Source organism: Ochotona curzoniae, unplaced genomic scaffold (assembly GCF_017591425.1).
Source record: "Ochotona curzoniae isolate NIBS_2020 unplaced genomic scaffold, NIBS_Ocur_1.0 contig_66, whole genome shotgun sequence".
Lineage (NCBI taxonomy): Eukaryota > Metazoa > Chordata > Mammalia > Lagomorpha > Ochotonidae > Ochotona > Ochotona curzoniae.
The window spans coordinates 23910607-23932504 of record NW_024466512.1 but is presented as its reverse complement, the minus strand read 5'-3'; the positions used below and the strand labels follow the sequence as shown (position 1 = coordinate 23932504).

At 38.0% G+C, this 21898-nt stretch overlaps 1 protein-coding gene across 3 annotated transcripts in view; it reads right to left on the bottom strand.

Moving 5' to 3' along the window:
* HPSE2 (heparanase 2 (inactive)) overlaps positions 1-21898 on the bottom strand; it is a 474845-nt gene that overhangs the window by 118885 nt on the left and 334062 nt on the right. For all 3 annotated transcript variants that reach the window (XM_040992335.1, XM_040992336.1, XM_040992337.1), the window contains 2 exons: positions 10907-11013; positions 5731-5845 (listed from right to left, as the gene is read on the bottom strand). In XM_040992335.1, coding sequence (XP_040848269.1) covers positions 5731-5845; positions 10907-11013 — 222 coding nt within the window. The remainder of the gene's footprint in view (positions 1-5730; positions 5846-10906; positions 11014-21898) is intronic.

Genomic DNA, 21898 nt, shown 5'->3' with positions numbered 1-21898 from the left:
TAGGGGATAAGGACACAAGCTTCTAGCATACTGCTTGGGCATAGTAAGTATTTACAATAGATAAAGTATGATTTATAAGTTATTACCACTGAGATCACATTTGCTGAGCTCTTTATACCATTTAATTCATTCAAGATTTTTTTTTCCTTAAAAAATTACTTTTAGGGTGAGTGCACAGTACAACTGTTAATACACCACTTGGGGTGCCTATGTCTCTTGTCAGCATACCTAGGCTTGAGTTTTGGCTCTGTTCTGAATTTTAGCTTCTTGCGAATGCACAGATGAAGGCTCAAATAACTGGGTCTTTGGCACCCATGTGAGAGATCCAGATTGAGTTCCAGGTTCCTAACTTTGGTCTGGTCCAGTTGCACGCCAACTGCTGCATTCACTTGAGGAATGAACCAGAATATGGGCAATATCTGATGGTATGTCTTTCTCTTTTTGTCTCTAATAAAAATAAATATTTTGATTAAAGATGGCCCATTTTTCATGTTTCAAAGGCAATGATCCTGAGATTTAGATTACATCTTGTCTAGTGATTATATATAGATCTAGATGATATAGATGCAGACATAGTTATAAAGTCGGGATCCTATTCATATACCTAATTTTCTCAAGAACAGTTAATAACAACTTTCAAATTAAAGGAGCAATTGTTATCCTAACTTAAATGATGAGAAAATGAAACCTAAGGATATACATCTAATTAATTAAGAGGCATTAATTTTCCATCTAATTAAGGGCAGAGCTAGCAATATAGACCATGAATGTCGTAGGAGTCCTACGTTCCTGCTGCTCTCAGGGACACTTCCTAATTAGATGGTGTTCGTGCATCATTCTATTTCAACGGGACATATAGGATTTGTAACTGGGTGGGAGAGGATTCTTCCCTAGGAAAAGGAAAGATTTCCAGGATTGGTAAAATCATTTGGTGTGGTCCTGACAAAGCAACTGCAGTGGAGATTGAAAATTCAGTAATTTTGTAGCAGGCTAACTTTTAGGTTGATAAACTTGTATGGTCCATGAATGACACTGTGAACACTCAAATCACACTGGAAGAAGAAACGGTCCCCACCCATGAAAATTGAACCTGTGTCTATACACAATGGCCATAGTGTATAAGTGTAACATTTTAAAGGGAAACAAGGAAGAAACAATCAGGATATTATCCTGGGATCTTATACTAATCAACTGAACTAAACAGGTACCAGTACAAGTCAAAACATTCAAGTGACATCTAAATAGTGATACCTAGGTGCAAATCATGTTTCTATGGGAATTGAGACCACGAGTTCAATCTCACTACAGCTTAGTAAACTGCATTGTATCCATGACCAAATTCCAGAACAATGTATACAGCAGTGCTCAATAAGTGTGCATTGAGCTTTAACTGAATGGCTGTTAATATCTGGTAGGGGTAGTAGGCAAAAGAAAGGCTAGTGACATTTGCACCATTATATCCTGTTCAGAAAGAGTATTTCAATCTTAATTTCAATTTTTCTTCTAAATAGAGGGCACTGAAATGTGACTCCACAAATATACTTCAGAGCATCAGCTCTGCACCATCTTATTTCCATGCATATTTGCAAGATGCTGGGCAAGGGCCAGAGGCATTTGAGGTGACGATGCTGCATGAATTGAATCGTATTTGTGTGAAGCCTGATTTTTGCTAGCCTGGTGTGGGAGTTAAGATGATGACTAGTGAGTCACCATGCCTTTCCCTGAAAGCTCTGTAAATCACGCTCTTAAAAAAAGCATCATGTTGAATTCCAAAACCCTCTCTGAGGAGAAATGCCCATGGCTGGTGGGGTCTGGACTATGTCCACCAAATGTGCACATCTATTCTGTACAAACATTGCCTGCTCCCAAGGGAGCCTGTGACTGACTGGCTGTAGAGTCACACATCCCTTCTTTTCCAAAGGGGGGGCAGGTCAAGAAAAAAGCCTGAGAGTGGAGCAATGAACCATGGCTTAACTAAGTGTTCTCATCCCAGGAGAAGGGAAATATCCCAACAGAAGGAAAGATGACGCTTTTCAAGAATACCCATGAAGAACATGGGATGTAGATAAAAATGATATTTCTAAGAATGTTTCTTTTAAAATGAGCCTACTTTGTGCTGTGGCAGAGCAGGTAAAGCAGCTACAGTGCTGGCACCCCCTATGGTGCCAGTCGGTGTCCAACTACTTCACCTTCTATCCAGCTTATTGCTAATGGCCTGGGCAAAACAGCAGAAGATGGAGACGCAGAGGAAGCTCCTGGCTCCTTGAATCAGTGGATGGAAGATCTTGCATTCCCCTCCCCTCCCCTCCTATATCCTCCTCTCCCCTCCCCTCCCCTTCTCTCCCCTCCCCTCCCCTTCTCTCCCCTCCCCTCCTTTCCCCTCCCTTCCTGTTCCCCTCCCCTCCCCTCTCCTTCCTCCCCTCCTCCTCTCTCCTCTTCTCTCTCTCACACTCTTTCTCTTCAGGTTTTAAATAAATGAACAAATCTCAATATAAAAAGTGAGTCTCACATTCTCTCAGTATATACTGGTACTACTCGAATGGTACTTTCAGAGTTGGGCTCAAATGCCACAAGCTGGGATCAAAGTGGAATGCACCCCAGGGGAAAGGTAAAAATAGGATACAGGTTGAAAAACCATAAGGCTAAAATTCTCACTTTTTCTGAATATGTCTAAGGGAACAAAACAAACAAACAAAAGACAGTATTTTTAAGTTAAGATTCTTTCTTGAAAATCACTGAAGTGGATATGAAGGAATTGCAATAGAAAACACTGATTATTTTTTTTTCTGGAAACCAACCAAAACACAATTCACTAATTCCCTTAACTCTTAACAAGACCCCCTTGAAGAGTTAATCATGATGTAAAATACGCAAGATTTTATTGGCAGTGTTTGTTCATCTTTTGCACAACTCTCTCAAGTGGCAACCAATTTGATTTCCAGGCCTGACTTCATTACACATTCCAGGTGCCTCCTGGTAATGTCTGTCAGGTTGGTGCCCTGGTCTAGCCTTAGAATCTCTTTCCAGGAAAGACCTGGGACATACTTTACCAGCTTCCAAGTTTTCTACTCACAAGGTACAGAATTTATTAGTGTGAAAAAAAAGATAAAAAGAAAGACTGCTACCTTTTAAAGTGCTTTTACATATGGCTTATGTATGGTGCTTCCAAAAATACTGCTGCCCAGATCATTCGAGTCTTTGTGCTAAGTCCATGGATCTTGCCTTAGCTCCCAGTGAACTTTTAACAGTGTTACTGTCACCACATATGCAGCGAGGTCTTCTGTGTCATGTGTTTGCATTAGTAGAACTCTCATTTGCGGAGACGTAGTTACGAGGACTCAGATCTATAGGTCACAATTAGAACCTAAGTTTATCCAATTCTGGAAATGAAGCCCTTCTTGTCATCCGGAGAATGTATTTCACTGCCCTATGTTTGCTTTTTCTCTAGTATGCCTGTTTTAATCTCCAGATTCAACTCTAAGGCAAAATTGGCATTAAGATCACAAAGAATAAACCCAGGAGAGTATTGTAAGAAAAAGTATGAAAAGAAACTGGGATGTAGAACTTAAATACTCTGAGACTTCCAACTCTTTCTGTCTGACCTTGCACAAATCACTTAATAACTTCATATAGTATAGCTTCTTGTCAGCAAGATGAGTAAAGTAGTTGCATCATCTCATCAGGTTTTTTTTTCAGAGCAACCATGTGAAAGAGCAATTATCTTACTCATATGTTTATTTATTTTCCATTTCTCAGTACACTTTACTACAGTATAAACACTGAGAGTTCAGGAAACTTATTGTTTGGTTCACCACAGTGGCCCAATGCCAGGAACAGCAATCAGCTCATAGTATGTGGTCAAGAAGAATGAATGAAATTTGAATGAGTAAAGGAAGGAACAAAGCAAAGAAGAAAAAAAAAAAAGGAAGGCCAGAGGGAAGGACAACATAGTATTTAAAACATTGTTCATATACTTCAAGAAAGTGACCTGTACATTATTATCTGCATAATATAAAAATCTAAGATTTGATGGTATTAATTATTCCAGGATAATCTTTTAAAAATTGTTACACCAAATTAGTTTTCTGATTAAAGCCCTCGAGTAGCTTTTAATACTTCTTAAAATAAAACTCAAATATCTTTTAGCTTATAAATCAGAGCTGTGTGCTCTGAGCCCTACCTGTCTTGTTTTTAACAGGTAAGCCCTTTCCTACCATACCTCAGTCTGATATTCCTATGTTTTCTCAAATACACTAAGTTTGCACCTGTGTTAGGACTGTTAGGCCTCTTACACTGGAAAGTTGTGCAAAAGCTGGAAGATGAAAATCTGTCATTGGGTTCTTGGCATACATGTCACCTTGTCCAAGTGGCCTCTCCTGTTAATTTACTCTAAAGCAGTCCTTACAGTATTCTATTGTTTATTTATCCATTTTCATACTACTAGTCTCTTCCTGAGTGCCTGATGGTCAATAAATATTTATTTGTGTGTGACATAATGCTTGTCACATAATGCTTACTTAAGTATTTTTATATTTTATTTCTTTATGTAAATGTATAAGCCAACAAACAAAAATCTTTAATGATTTCATAATGAGACTTCCCTCTCTACTCCTTCTCACCTCCAATTTTCATACATATTTTGCAAAGGGTATCTTTAGTCTATAGGCAAAAGCAACTGTACTAGTTGGGTTTAACATTTGTGATTTAGCTAGAATCCTGGAGACATGCAGCCCTAGTGCTAGAATAATTACTTAGCATTCTAACCTATAGGAATTTTTCAGCAATATGGAGAGAGTGCTATTGGGTGTCAGGCAATCCCCTGTGCTGGGTTTAGAAGCCTAATAACTTAAGAACTTGTGAGGGAGCAGAGAGGGGCTGGGGTAGAAATAGGTAAATGGAAGAAAATGTCAGGAATATTTACTGTCTCCAATTTGGGTTTGCTTACACCTATGCATCAGCCTTTCTGTACAAACAGCACTGCACCAGGGCACAAGAAAAGGGTCCAGGGTTTTCTCCATATTTCCTCTTGCTTGCTCCAACATTCGTCCTTCTGTTAAGTGAGGTAGAACTGGAGAACTTAGGAAAAAGTAGCCCTGAAATCCTATAAATTAATGAGAGGAGCCTGACCTTTCACCCTGAGCATGCGCTCTGTGAAACAGAATAACCCCTGTAGGATAAGTCTAGAATTTCAGGACTAGGCGGGATTTCTCTGACCATCCAGCAGGATCACTAGAAGAACACAGATCTCTACTCTCATCATGCTACTCTATTCTTTTTTCCTTTAGTTTCTTTGAGAGACCACAGAAAATCCCCTCATTGTCATGTGGGGATCAATATCTAGCTTTATGACGAAGTGCAATCCAGTTACTCTCCAAGAGATGAATTCCTACTGAATCTGATGTTGCTCACACTACCCATATGCTTTCAACATGTTACACTTGACATTAACTTATGTCTCCTATTAGCATTAATGGGAAACAATCTGGAAAAATTCACTCTCAAGCAGAGTTCAAACAGGCCACAAGTAGATGCAGAATGTATACGTATATCTGTGTGTGTGTGTTATGTGTCAAATCAGTCAAAGAGAGAAAGATAAGAATACTCTATCCAACTTATGAAATTAACTTGTAACAGCAAAAGGAGAAAAAAACTGTCCTAGAATGGAACAAGTCATAATCCAAAGAACTGAATGCTTTGGAAGAAGATTTGGGAATCTTATCCCACACTTACTGGCAATGGGTTAAAATTCTGGTCCACGAGGTGATTGTATCCATGGTCAAAAAATGAATGCCGTATCACTACATCAATGCCCTGGTTGGCCAGCATCCCCAAAGTATTCAACCATCTAAAATGCAAAGTGAAAAGCTACATCAATACACTTTTAAAATGGCATATAACAAGGTCTCTACAAATTGGCAATAACACACACATACATGCCAATCCTTTACAGCCTAATTTATGTAGTACTTTAGAGGAGAAAATCATAGGACATTAGGTCTTCGACAATGAAGTAACTTTAAAATGTTATGTCAAAAACTAAGAAAGACAGAACAAATTATCAGTATATTCTTTTTTTACTTGTATCAGTATATTAGAATTGCATGTTAATTACAATAAGTACTTCTGTTTCTGTTAATAAGAATACAAAACAAAAGAAACTGTAAGCGTTTTTACAGATAATCAGATCCAAATTCTTCACTTTATGGAAAAAGAAGTGGAGATTAAGGGGAAAACAATGAATTATCCTTGGTTGTAAAGTTACTATGGCTAATGACTTACTTTTTATTGCTGGAGTATTAAAAGATGACTGCCCAAGTTACTTGTAAACCTAATGCCATCCCTCTGGTCATAGGATATATAATCGCATAAGCAAACACAGCATCCATCCCATCTTTACTGTCTGTCACTATACATGTATCTTTCATGGGACCCTAAACGATTCACTCACAACCCCTGCAAGAGTATCTCAGTTATTTGTTTACCTCATGTTCATACATCACTTTTAGAGTTGTCTCCGTAACATTTTTCTGGGTGCTATAATTAATTACTCGGGGAATTTAATGCTACAACCACATATACAAGCGTGCTGCACTGAAACCCCTGCATGGCTCATATTCTTACAACATGCCCCGTCATCTCAAACACTTTCTTTCCAGACACCTCATCCTTCAACAGTAGTGCCCTTTGATTCTCCACTGCTGTCTACCTTCATTAGGTACACATTTAATTAACTCATCTAGTCATTCATTCTCATTCTTTCTCTCATACATATACACAGTGTATTTAATAAATATGACTTATATTTTCCATCTTCTCCATTGAAAGACAGGGCATTTCACAATCGTTTCCAGCTTGTGTGTCCAGCTTCATCTGTTACCTCTTTTACCCCTCTTCCTCACGGGCTCTAAGCCACGTAAAACTACTCTTTGCTACTCAAATTAACTAGGCTTCATCATTCTTACCTGAATGTACATGTTCGAACTTCTCCTTTAAAAATTTATTTCCTCTTCTCTCACCTACCTCTATTCATCTGACAATTTTCTTTGAATCTACTAATCTCCAAATCAAGTGTGATTAGTCTAAGTTCTGCTGTTACTCCAGCCAAGAGTAGTACCTGCTCTACTTCCTCAGAATCCTTTTCACACTCTCTGTGAGCCCATCAAGTGGCAATTTATTGATTTCTATTCCTTTTCTTCGTCATACAAGCTTATCAACTATAGACACAATGCCTCAGCATGTGCCCAAAACACCCATCACAGATCCAGCAACATTTAAGGTGCTCAATACTCTTTATGATGAAATTCAGCTGCATAATGTTGGACCCTGAGAATCAATACTGGGCACAGTGGAGGGAAATCACACACAGTTATGATTTTGCAAATCTGAAGTCATGTGGAGCTCCAGATGCATGACTTGTGAAAGACTGAAGCATTTTTTTTTGTGTGCTAGAATAAAAAGCATTGCTAATTTTGAATTGTGAAAAAGTATTATTCATATTTTCAGATCCTTTTCACATTTACAATTATATTTTATCCTTAAAAATGTGAACAAACATGTACTGACAAAGTTACAAAACAAAACAAAAATAAAACACATAACCAAAAATTTACACTGAAAGGAAAATTGAACTATAATACAGAAGAATCATTTTGTTGTTCAAATTGGGACATTGTGACACACAGATTTTGAATTGCTTTTGGAATACTGTATGGCTAAGCTACTTTTCTTTTTATTAACTTGGGAATCTATAAGATCAGGACAAGTTCAGTTCTCCTTTAGCCATAATATTACAAATCTTTCTTTTCACAGCATGCACTGTGATAGAAACATAACACGAATCCAGGATAAAGCCCCCTACATCCATTAGTGTTCTTTCCACATTGAATGAACATCAATATGACAGTCTGTAAGTACTTATCTATAAAAAGTATGTCTTATTTACCTTTATATTATCATACTTGTTGAATGAACATAAAAATAAAACAATGAATAAAAAACATGATATTGCATATGCGTGAGACCCTAAACCTGGCATCATTGCTGTATTAATACAAGACTGTATCTTGTTCTTACACATGAAAAGATGTCAAGTATTCACTAATTCATAATTTATTCAATAACATTTATCAGTAGACATTGGGCATTGTTCTTAGCACTGAAAACATCAACATACCAATGTGATCATGTAAGTAACTGGCAAATTGCTGGGTATGCAAATACTTTCTTATACACATTTACAGGGATGATATCCAGTTCCTACCTGTGCCCCCTGCTGACATGCACAGATTCTAACATTAACAAATAAGGCTAACTTAGTAAAACAGAGCATGGGGAATTGTTGGAGAAGCTCTAAAGCGAAAGAGAATAACAGGTACCATCATCTTCACACCCAAAGGCCTATGTATGTATTGAGAATCTGGAGCAGCAGAACCACTGTTTCCCTGTGTGGCTTTCAGAGCAGTTGGTGTTGAAGTTGTCTTCAACTCCCTTCCTTGACACAAACCCTCAGAAATCAGGAAGTGAATGGCCTTTCAAGACTCCCTTCAAAGTTCAAGTAAAGAAAGTTGTTAAAATGATTGGTATACACCATTAAGAATGTTGCTATAAGCATGGTTTCCCATTTCACAGGAGTTTTTTCTTTTAATCTACTCGTGCTAGACACTAGTACTTTCTGGAGATGCAACAGCCAGTGATGCCTCTGCAGTGTGTCAGACTCACAAAGCTCTGACTGGAAAACACTACTGTCAAGTACTTTGTAGCAGGGGATTCTGATTCATGCTTGCATTTGTAGGTCTGCTAGTGAGCTTTTGAAAAAATGATGGGAATAATTCCTTCTCTTTAATTTCTTACTAACCCTCTCGAGCTTCCTGGAATTCTTTTTTATATTTTTCCTCCAGGAAGCCATTTATGTTTCTTTGGGAACATAGTGTTGCCAGTAGAGTGTGGATCAAACGGGTGACACAGAGGTAAGACCAGAAGCAGAGCAAATTAATTTTCACCTGATCTGTATCAACCAGACTTTGGATATTTAAACTACAACCCATATCTAAACAATTATGTTTATCTGTGTTCTGCAAAATAAATGCAGAGCTCTGGGAATATTTGGCTCATGTTCACAAAAAGGCAGATCTCTGTAGCAGCTGCTTCCATGACGTTCTGAGGTATTTCTCATTTCACATCATCCCCCAAAGGGAGGACTGTTCATGAAAACAGCTGAACTCAAGCAGGTTGCCGGCTGGGCTCTGCAGCAGAGTCCTTTCTTTGGGTGATAACAGAGCAAAATCACAATTCCTCTAGTGATTCCAAGGGGCTTTCTGCATTCCTGACTGCCAGGCTGTTTCTCACCCTTCCACCCTGACTCACATTAAACCAGTACAGAATGTATTTCTGCTCAACTGCTCTGTGTTACACATTGCTGGATGCTGAAGATACAGATATGGAAGACCTATTGTACTACCATGAATTACACTGATCTATTATCTTCATCCACATTTGCCATAATTCCATCTGTAAAGGCAATTTACTTCCATAGTCTGATTTATCCTTCACACATGTACTAAAGGAGCTACCCCAGAGCAGGGCAACTATACATATAAAATTAGGAACAGCTGTTACTAGTAGAACATAGAGCTGAGGGTGTAGCTACAGTTCTTAGGAGTACCTTCCTCAGCCAAAAGGCCATGACCATAGAATCATACTAGACCAGGAAAAAGTCACTTGGTTAATCGATATTCCTTTGGTGCTTGTCCCTGCCACACAACACTGGAAGGTCAGTGAGAAGCCCTTAGTGCTTCTGGCTTAAGTCAATCTCTAGATTGCAGTAAGTTTCACATTCATTTTCCTGTCTCTTCTAAATTTTTGTACATGTTATTACCAAAGGCAAGGCTTCAAGAAACATATCAGAATGCATCTCTTTCCTCTTTCAAAATCCTCAAGGCCTTGTCCTGAGTATAGGACAGGGCTCTTTTCATTTCTTCCACTTGGTTTTCAAGAAGCCCTCTGATTTGGTGATAAGTCTCCTAGTCTCAGACCTCATTTTATCTCTGTGGATAAGGAGGCTTTAGTCACATGAATCATTGCCCTCTCCTTTGTGACTTTACCCATAAGCTTTCTTTGGTTTAGAATATTCTCCTGTGCTGTCACTACCATTCTCAATTTGTAGAAACTAGAGTAATCATATGACTCATTCAAATGATGCTTTCTTGGTGAAGTTCTTCCTGAATACTCCATGTCAGAGAGATTTTCATTTTGTCTGCATGCCTCTTGTTTTTCCTACACTAAGTGAGGCAGAAAGAAAAGGCTATCTACTATGAAGGCTAGGCTCCGGGGCAGACTGCCTGGGGATGAGTCTGCACTGTGCCACTGAGTGACTTGCCTAAGTGTCTTTCAGTTTCCTCTTCTATAAAATGTGGGTAATAATAGCACCTGCTTCATCAGGTAGTTACTAAAACAACAGGACTCATTTAATTCATTAAACTATTAAATATATCTATAAAACACTTCAGACAATATATGGTATATGGTAAGCACTAGTTAAAAGTAGTATAATTATCCACTTCTAACAGTTGGCTACCTCTGTTTCTGAAGGGCAAAATCTCTATCTTATTGTACAACTTACGTATGACTATGGTGAAACTTATATGAAAAAATGTATGCTATTGGTACTTTGTTTTGAACTGTAGGCAATAAAAAACTTGACCATACTACTGTGACCATACTACTATAATCTATGCTGGGATGCCTGTGTCCAACTGTGTAGTATCTAGAGAAGGCATACATCACTGTGTTTTGAATGGCTACAGACATTCACAAATGAATGGATGAAGAACCTTGCACAGCGCTGAATGAGAGCAGGAGCATCAGTTTTGCTGTCCTTCCAAGAAGTGAAATTCCAAGCATTACTCACAAGAATCCTGCAGCGTAGGAATCTGATAGATTGTTTGTGCCTCCAGCTGAGGTGGTCACCACACCTTCAAGCCAAATCTTCTTTCCTGGAGTGTAGGTATTAACCACCTGTTCACACAACAAGCAGAAAAGGATAATGGGGTTTTAAAAGCCAAGTCCAAATGAGAAGCAACTGACATTCCCTCAAGGAAGTTTCCTCAGTTCCCTGCTTCCCCGAGAGTCATGATTTGTGCCTGATTTATGATGTTGCGCCCAGCATAGTGAGACAATCTCACACACACAAAATTAACATGGATACATGTCTACTCAAAGAAATGTCCTTTTTTTTTTCTCCCTAAGAAAATCTAACATGTAAGCTGAATGCAACAGCATTCACTGGAAATACTATTGTATGATGCTTCCCTCTGAGAAGCAGTTTTCTTCTGACCTCTGTTGTGACACATCCATGAGAGAGTGAGTACACTGCCAGTACGTAAGAAGTTATGAGTCAGGGGATGGTAGAGAGCAATGTTCAGGGAAGATATTTTATGATCAGTGAAACCTGATACTGAAAACCACTTTTAAAAACAACCTACAAGTCAGAGACTACCGGGGAGCAACTACAGCTGCATGTCATCCATGCAAATTCCCTTGTCAGAAGGTGACCCTCTGAAGTTTTGAAACGGCCCAGTCTCTGCTCTGCAAGTTGGAGACTGGCCAAACTATCCTACCCCATTTAGGAGGATACTATGGAAAGCAATTTATAGATAATACTGTAAACTAGGTAGGCCTGGATAGCAGAGCTGATTCAAAGACTGACTACAAAGAACACATTTTAGAAAAAACAAAAGAAACATGAATGAGGAATAAAGGGTTTGAATCAAAGAAATGAATATAAGATTGTGTTTGCACACTGGAAGCCATTGTTGGTAATCTGAATTCAATATCTCAGGGCTCTTGGAGTAAGGGCCTTTTGAACTATGTCTCCCTCACAGCTTATATAGGAAGTATTTCAGTCATGGCTCCTATCCTTGAAAGGACAGGTTGGCGGTTTCTCACTCTCCAGATTCCCACCCTCTAAGCCCATTTCATGTGCATGTCTGAGTACTGGGTAAGATTTCCTGAATATTCTACATTTCTGCTTCAGAGAAGACCCAGACAGGAAACAAGGCATAGGGGATAACCATATAACACTAGCAGCCAGTTTATTATCACTCTCACATTAGCTTGATTCTCATGTCTGCAATGATGGTTAGAGCAGGAAGTGAGAGTAGGAGGTTAGACACAGGAAGGGTCCTATAGCTCATCAATCCCTCTTAAAACAAATATACCAAAGCAAGTCTTCCTCAGATCTCTAGGGATATAAATATAGGATACTCACTTTGGCATTGTTTGTGACAAGTGTCCTTTGATAGAGAAATGGAAAAATAAAATGTGGTGGATACATAGTACTATAAAACACTGCAAAAATTGAAACAATAAACTCAGTGTAAATAGCACAAAAAAAATCAAAAATGAAAATGAAAGCAACAACAATAAAAACACAGAATGGGGGTTGACATGATAATCTAGCAAACAAATCCGCTTCCTACAGTGCTGGCATTCCATATGGGTACTGATTCTACTACTGGTTGATCCATTTCTGATCCAGCTCCCTGATTATTATGGCCTGGGAAAGCAAAAGAGGATGGTCCAAGACCAGGAGGAAGCTCCTAACTCCTGGCTTTGCAATGACTCATCTCTGGCCCTTGTGATCATTTGGGGGAGTGATCCAGTGGATAGAAGATTTTTCTCCCTCTCTCCTTTGTAACTTTTGACTTTCAAGTAAAATAAATAAGTCTTAAAAAAAAACCGGAATGAAATCATGAGTTCATAGCACAATATTATTTATGTCATTATTCATTTACATCTAGCAGCACTAAATAGCATTAGGTATACAGCTCTTGAAGCTACATACACAGCACATAAGGAGGCACATTTAACAGGGAGGATAAAGAGAAAATAAAAACTAGACCTTCTATGAACTAATGATGTGGTTTGAGTGACTCAAGTCTCTGCAGGGTTCCCTTACACAAAGGAAAAGGGCGAGACAAACCCATAGCTAGACATCAGCAAGCGATCACATATCTTTAAATTGCACCTAGGAAAAACTTTGTCCTCTCTGCTCCATTTACAAGAGAATTTTCATTATTTGGAGTCTATTTAACTGTGAAAGATGGCCAAATTAATGGCCTTTTTAGAAATGAAGTTGTAAAACATTGCTCAAATTTGAAACAAAACTAAGGATTGAAAGCTCAAGAATGGAAGAAAGATCCAGAGAACTAATGGAGGAGGTAAAATCAGAATGCTAAAGATTAACTAAAAGTTATCCTTGTACATGGAAAAATAAAATTTATTTGGAACACCATGATAATTGTGCACCCAACCAAAAACAGGCTGAAAATAATAACAGTATAAAAGAAAAATACCTTAAATGATCAAGACACAAAATAAAATTTAGGGATTATTTGAATTCTCTTTAAAATACAGTGCCACAAAATACTTGCGCAATGATCAATTTGTGTTTCCTTTATGGCTAGCTAAGTAGAGCTGATTAAATATACTTGTGCTTTTCTTTTTTGCTTTTTGCTTCCAGTATTCAGCTTAATTCTGTGCTTAAAACCAGATACTGAAGTGAGGCAGTTAGAGGAAGGGGGTTTAGTTAAACAAAACAAAACAAAACAAAACAAAAGCCAAAAAGGGTAAACACTGAAACAGGAATGAACCTTGAAAATGTTATGCTAAGTGAAAAAAGCCAGATACAAAAGACCACATACTGTATGATTCCATTTATATGAAATGTCCAGAATAGGCAAATTTATAGATGGCAAGTAGATTAATGGCTTCCTAGGGTTAGAGGGAAGGGGAATTTGTGAGTAGGGCAGCTTGGAAGTGTCTGAGTAAGGGGCTTCTTTTGGAGGTGGTGAGTCTGCTTTAACGTTAGAAAGTGGTGATGATTTTAAAATTCTATGAATATAGTAAAATCTCTTAAGTCTCACACTTTTAAAGGGTGAACTCTATGGTATGCATATCACATTACCAAAAGAGGAGTTTAAGTAGGCCAATAGTCATAATGGGGAAAGAGGATTGCTTCTTGGCCTTTTGGCTAAGATCAAGGGTGGAAAGAGGAACATGTCCTGGAAATGTAGGGTTCTATTACATGCTAGATACTATCTTGGGCTTAAATTTCTTCATTGATATTTGAAGCCATGGATTTGTAGCACATGAACTTTAAGTCTCTTCTAATTACAATGTTAAGAAGTATTGGTATTTTGGTATCCTGACACTCAAAGGTCCAGTATCTTTAAGTTGACAAGTATGGGAGATCAAAAATAAATCAAATACAACTTAGAGATGGTCCATCTCAGAAGCAAAGATTTGTGCTAGCAAACAGTGAGATACAGAAACCCACAGGAACAGATGATATTGCCTACTGAAATTATTAAAAAATTAGGTCATATAAAGGATAAGAATTTCTATACTAAAAATTTAAGCTGCTAACAAATGCAATAATTAATTCAACAAATATTTATTGAGTAACTGCTATATGCCATGCAGAGCTCTAGGGGTAAGTTTTTCAGCAACGAATCAGAATAAATCTCCATTCTCATTCACATTTTAGTCAAGAGAAGGATACTAACAACTAAATGAAAGAAATTTAGATAATAATGTAGGCAGAAAAACAGAGAAATATAGTTGCAAGTGACTAAGCAGGAAGGATACTGTGGAAGCTGGTATTTTGACTAAGAAGAAGCTAGTCCCTTCGAATCTGGAAGGGCAGCACAAAAAAGGACCTGGGAATAGGACTGTTATTTGTAGAACCCAAAGAATACCATCTGGAGTGTAGTAAGGGACTGAAAGATTGAAAATGAGAACAGAGAAGAAAGAAGACATTTTCTTTTTTTTTTTTTTTTAAAGATTTATTTTTATTATTTTTTATTGGAAAGGCGGAGAGACAGAGAGGAGAGACAGAGAGGAAGATCTTCCATCCGATGATTCACTCCCCAAGTGAGCCGCAACGGGCCGATACTATGCCGATCCGAAGCCAGGAGCCTCTTCCGGGTCTCCCACGCGGGTGCAGGGTCCCAAAGCTTTGGGCCGTCCTCAACTGCTTTCCCAGGCCACAGGCAGGGAGCTGGAAGGGAAGCGGGGCTGCCGGGATTAGAACCGGCGCCCATATGGGATCCCGGGCGTGCAAGGCGAGGACTTAACCACTTGCGCCACCGCGCCGGGCCCAAGAAGACATTTTCATTCTGAGTATGACACAAAGTTATTGGGATTTAAGCAAAGAAGTAATCTGATCTGACTTAGGTTCTAGGAAACCATATACATACATATATATATTTATTTATTTATATGTCTATAAATAAATGTGTAAATGTGTGCATCTATGTAGCACAAAACATGATATACACATTAGAGTTCTGCTATTTCAATAAGCACTTTTAGCTCAATTTCCTCATTCAAACAATGGGAAAAATTCCAAATTCCACAGTAATTGTGCTAAGGACTCTATCCATTTTATCCAAAGATAAATAACATTATGCCAAGTACATGAAGTTTCTAAGAACTAGTGGAAAGGGACCGCAGTCCTAGTAGATGAACATTTATATGAGTTTCTCTGTGGTGATGGCATACCTTCAGCAGTGCCAACTGTTGTACAGTTTGGTGGTAGAGTTCTGAACGGCTACTTAGGATCCAAGCAAAATCCTAGGAAATTTTCAGGAAACACAGAATCTCTTTGGGTTCAAAGAATCCTGCTTTGCTTACTTATATATCACTTTTATCAGAAAGATAGGAGAAGTGCTTAACTAAAGCAGGTATTAGGTAGTGCTCTATAAACCCAAATGATGACTGGTATTCCAAACCTGCCTTGGGAGAGCTCAAAGTAAACTGCCACTGTTTACGGAAGTGATGTGATCTGAGAGAAGGCAGCTAAATCAGCCAAAGCACTGAAAGGTAAATGCATATTGTGAAAACACTCTTAGAAATAAAAAAAAATAGAGAGACATACACTGAAAACCCCTGACCACATGAAAGACGCAGATGTAAGCAGTGCATATTTATTTGCTTAGTCTTAGAATATCAGACCTGGGATTCTCTTCATTTCAGAAAAAGAAAATCCTTTTTCATATATGAAATCCAATAATTTCAGAAATCTTAAATGAAAATTACTCAGTGTGACTGAGACACCAGAAAAATTTTAGAAAATATCAAGCTCACTTTAGGGTACTGTTAATGAAGCAAGGGAGACAATCACGTGTACTCATCACCTACTATTCCTCGAGAGGATCTAAGTTGAAGGATGGTAAACCCAACCCAGAGGGACAATTTGTAGGGAATGGCTTTTTCAATGGAGTTTAAAGTTTTGCTTATTCAGGTGAAGACTTAATTCTAGAGGACAGATTCATAAACTACCATGTACACAGAGATACACATGATGTAAAGAAAAGCCAATCTGAATGAGCTTCTAATTTTAGGGAGATCTGAAAGCAAACAGTGTAAAAACTGTTCTTAGTGAGGTAGTAGATAGCATGTATTAGTAGTCAACAGAATGGACTTTGGAAACTGAATGCCAGCATTTGAATCATTCTGTTGTTTATTCACTGCATGATATGGAGTGTATTACAATGACTTCTGTGTTCCATTCCCACAGCACAAGATTTATGGAATCTAAATTACTTAATATTTGTAAAACACTCAAGCAGTGTGTTGTGTTAGCATTTATAAGTATGAATAAAGATGCTGTCTAGAATACCCTTCTTGTTGAACACATACCAAGTTGTGCTTAGCAAATATTAATAAATATTAGAGCTGATTGCTTTTCTGATATACTACTTGTGGTGACAGATAACACACAAGATATAAACTAATAATGGGAGAGCCCAGTTTAGAACACACATGGATAATCTGCTTAAACATAATTAGCATTCACAGTAATCCATTTGACACATATTCTAAACCAGTTACATCAACTGTCTTGTAGGGAAAATATTCCTGAAAGTATTAAGATTAAAGATTCTAGTAGCAGCAGCACAAACTAACAAATATTTTCTGAGCTTTTATTATTTAGGACAAAGTAGGAGCTTTGATGAATTCTGAGTCTTCCACTGACAGAGAAGGTCCCTCTGTATGATAGAGGCACAGGTACTGAAGGTGGGTACAGGTTGGTCTTGAGAGGAAATCAGTTTAGGATGAAAAGGACAGGAAAAAAAATCAGGAAAAGCAGATGGAACCAGCTGTAAATTCCCATAGAAAATGAAATTCTAAGAAATGAGGTCTATAGTTCAACACTGTGGTTTTCTAAGTAAATATGATTCTCCCTGGCTGGGAAAGAGAAAATTGGAAATCGCTGGAAAGAAAAAGACACAGTTTCTGTTAAGAAATGATGTGACAGTGAAGGTTATCTTGAGGGATAAATTGTCTGGGGAGCGACAAGTGTAAATGCTGAGATTACGGAAGTGAGGGTAGAGAGAAACTGGCTGAGTGGTTGGCTCCTGTCCAGCAGTTCTTTGTTCCCAAATGGCCTTGAGCCCTTGGGCCAATGTGGTCAAGGGCATTTTGAGACTTACACAGAAGAACTCAGTAAGTGGCTAGGGGCTGTTCGGAATCCCTGGGCCTGTTGCAAAGTTGTAAAAGGAAATCCTTCTAGCTCCATTTCAGGATTGTATTGACAGGAACTGTTTCATACAGATATACTGATGGAAGAGGAGTGAGAGAGAAGATAGAGGGCAAACAGCCATCTGTTTTTAAGTTTTATATTCCTTAAAATTTTTAATTAAGAAGTGAGCAAGGAAAAAAGTAACAGAAACAGGAGAAAGATCATTTATATGACAATTTTCAAGACTGGGCTTCTTTGTCCCACACTTCCTTGATATCCTTCCTCCAAAACTGTGATCCAAGTCTTTTAAAAAGACTCCTGAGAGCCTGGCTTCAGTCACTGGCTGTGTAAGAGATGGTAGTCTTATAGCAGCAGACATGTTGTTTATGGTTATCCAAACCCAACACCTTCCTTAATGAGAAAGGAAGCAATAAAACAGGAATAGTGGACAGGCCAGCTGGGCTAATCAGCCCTGGCAGGAGGCCCATCCTCCAAAAGAAGCTGGAGTCCATTAATTCCAGCGTCCATCTACTTGAAAATCAGCCTTCCCTAGGATTTCAGGAAGAACAGTAGCTCTTTAGGCAACCAGAACTGGTCTTTCATATAGTTTTCAAGAGCAGAACAGCTTGAAGCTTCTTAAACCTCACCTATGCATACAGCTCTTGTCTCTCATCAGTCTTTATTCCTAATTGTACTTAGAACGGGTCAGAGAGAGAGTTCATTGCTGGTCTTGTTTCTTGCCATTTTTCTTGTGTGTTTTTCAACTCTATGCTTGAAGAGAGGGGGATCATGTTGATTCTTTCCTCTTCTTTCTCGTTGTCCATCCCAATTCTGAATCTTACTATTTTTTCTTTGATCTTCCTGCTTTTATATCCCTTTCCTCTAGGCCATCCTCCACACTGCTGCCATTTGTTAACTTGAGAAATCTATCTGTAGCTTAAGACCTGCTAGTGATTTCCCAGTCATTCATGCTCACTGAGAGGTCTGTTTGATGACCTGAGACATTTGCTGTAAGAAACTTGTTTCTGATCATACTGAAAGTAGTGATTTTCGTCAATGGCCACACCACCTCGATTGTGACTAATCTCATCTGAAAGTGGTGATATGGAGGATCACTTACTTAAAAACAAAGCAAGTGGATTCAAATGTGTCATAACAACATTCTGTTCATCCCCCCAAATTATTAAGCGTTTTGTTAATGGGAAAGGGGGCTAAAAATCCAGCAACTATAGCCCATATCTGGCTTATCTACTGCCCATTAGACATGACAGAATAAAGTCGAAAAGCACCTGCCCACAGGATATGATATCTATTGCTTTAACATGGCTTCCAAGTAAGCATCCTTCAGTTACCACTTTTCCCATAATTCCCTATGAGATTATCTACACAGAATGAGTTCACCACCTTTCCTCTATACAGTGTGCTTTAGTTTTTTGCTAATTACACATACTCATATTTTTTAAGGCAATTTATTTTAATTTTAGCTCTTCTGTGAAACTTTCTTCAGGTCTTCAGAAAGTTAATACTTTTCAAAGTTCCAAAGTTTTCAAATATATATGTATATATTATATATGTACGTATTAAATATTTTTGCTTATTAAATATTTCTTAAATAAATGACAGAAACAACATTTTACTGAAGAGAAGGGTAAGTTTCAGAAAGGCTAACTACTATTCTCAGGGCATCAAGGGCAAACACCAAATTCTCACAGTTCCAGCTCAGGGCTCTGTTTTTTTTTTTTCCTCCTGAATTTTCCTATCTGAGAAGACCACCAAGCTTCTGGTTGACTAAACTGCCTCCATTTTTAACATGCCCTTCCTAGGTTAGAGAGGATGGGTTTTTACTTAAAATGAGTCACTCTAATCTTATCCCATTTCTCTTGATTTATTTCTCCTGTCTAATGCACTTCCTATCCGTTTCATTAATTTTTTCTATATAATTTATTTTTATCATTTCCCTGTTCCGGAGTGCCATATTTGTTCATTTTATTTTGGTATCAGATCAATTTTTAATTTGTGGCTGCTGTTTCTGTGACATTTTTAGGATTTAAAATTGCATTCTCTACTCTTGTTATCTCAAACCACAGAAAAGCAATTGAATATAACCACCAACAAAGCAAAAAATTAATATAAGAACATATAGAAAAAATAGCCACTGGGGAGCCAAGGGAATTATGAGCATATGCAGGGAAATATGGAAGACTCACAGTGTCCCAAAGCTCTGTGTTCAAGAACAAGTGCTGGTGGAGCATTAGACTGGAAAGCAGCCCCTTGAATGTGAACCACACCTCCTCCTTCTCCCAGTCCTTATCTGTGACTAAGTAACCGGTCCGGTTTCCTGGAGGCTTTACTCACTTACAAGCCACAGGCTCTAGCAGCCTCAGTGGTAATTTTACCCTTGCTTAGCACAAACTACAATTCTCCCATTTCTATCTCTTCCCAGATTCTATTCATTTCTATTGCCTTCCTAACATAGAATGAAAAAATATTTTTCTCAAATAAAATACATGGCATTAACATACAAACTGAAATGTTAGTTTGGGCTAAAAAAAAGACCATTTTTTCCACCTCTGAACATACATGCAGAAGAAACTTTCCTGCAATACCTAACTGTAGGTATTGCCAATATGAGTTTCTAAACCAGTCTCTATTTACTAAATACTATGCTACAGTTAGCAGCACTAAGTTTCTTGTGCAGCGTGAACATCAGACAGAAATTGTGAGACACAAATGAAAGAAAAGAAGCCGTGTCCTTTATCATCTTACTGCTTTTAGTAGTATATTCCTACTTTGTTATTCATTTTCTGTAGCCTCTTCTGTGTCTCTAACATTTACAGACCTCAATCAGAGCACTCTGGCAGGCACTGGCCTGAAATAACAACTTTACATTGTTGAATGAACGAGTTAATAAACACAGAAATCAAAAACTGATTTTGTGGTTGTATTATTATTACCCTAATAATGTGCTTTCGTTTTCCAGTTTTCTTTATTAGAGTTCTTGTTTTCTCTTTGATTGTGCTTCCAGTTACTATACAGTTTTCAAGAGTACTTTCTGTTTTTGCTCCCTTCTTTTTGGAAGAAAGAGATTGAGTTAAGTTGGTAAACTGAGAGGTCAGATGAAACAAAGATGTATTTTTAAACGTGTTGATAAATTCAGAAGTATTACATAGCCTTCTGTCTTACTTACTTCTATAGTCCTGAAACTAAGATATATTGGAAGAAGTAGTATAACATCTTTTCATTTATTGAAATTTCAAAAGTATCCCTCTTTCCTAAATGTTACAAGCAGTCATAGAAGATGATTATATTAGCAAATGGATCATCATGGTGATATTATGATCCATAAAATCATTCCCTACCAGTCATTCTCTGATCCAACTTATGAAGGACTTCATAAATTGAAGGGGTCTGTGCTTTAGGTGTTAGTCTAAACGTCATTACTTCTGAGGAGTTTCCTGATGTGCCTTATTATACAAATTTGGGTAGATACTTCCCACTGTGGGCTCCTACAATATCCCATTATAGAATTCTTCATATCTTATATTAACTGCTTGTTTTATTAGCTATTTTCCATTAATTCATAGTGTCTCTGAATACAACCATAAGTTTTGTTTACCATTTTAGAGGCCTGGATAATATTAAGACATTATAAACAGTTATTAAATGCGAGATGAATGGATGAAAGGAACGTTCTAAATACTGTGGAAGCCTATTGCTCCATTTATTTGGTACTCAAACTGCAATCATGTGGACAGTGCTTTTAGAAATATTTCCCTTATGACTGGGATTTCACCAACTCCTTCCTGTGATTATCACAAAGTGTTATTTCCTTTTCTGATTCCTCCAGGAGATAAAGATACAGATTACAGATTTCAAGTGACTTTCTAAAAAAGATTTATTTATTTCTATTTGAAAGGCAGATTTACAGAGAAGAAGACACATACACATAAACAGAGATTTTTCATCTGTTGGTCTACTTCCCAAGTGGCCACAATGGCTGGAGCTGAGCCAATCCAAAGCCAGGAGCTTTTTGGGCTCCCACATAGGTGTAGGGGTCCAAGATCTTGACCCATTCTCTGCTGCTTTCCCAGGTTACAAGCAGGAAGCCGGATTTAAGTGGAGCAGTTGGGACACAAACCCGTGCTAATATGGGATGCTGTTGTCACAGGCAGAGAATTAACCTGTTATGCCACTGTGTCAGTACCAGTTCCAAAGGATTTTAACCAAAGTGTTTCTTCTTGTTTCCTATGTCATTGTTTTGGAGTCAGCCCAAGCTATCTACACTGTACCATCTGCTCTGTGTCTCAGATCTCTCATTTTCTCATCTGATTTTTCCCTGCATTCAATACTAAATTCTCTTTCCTTTGATCATCT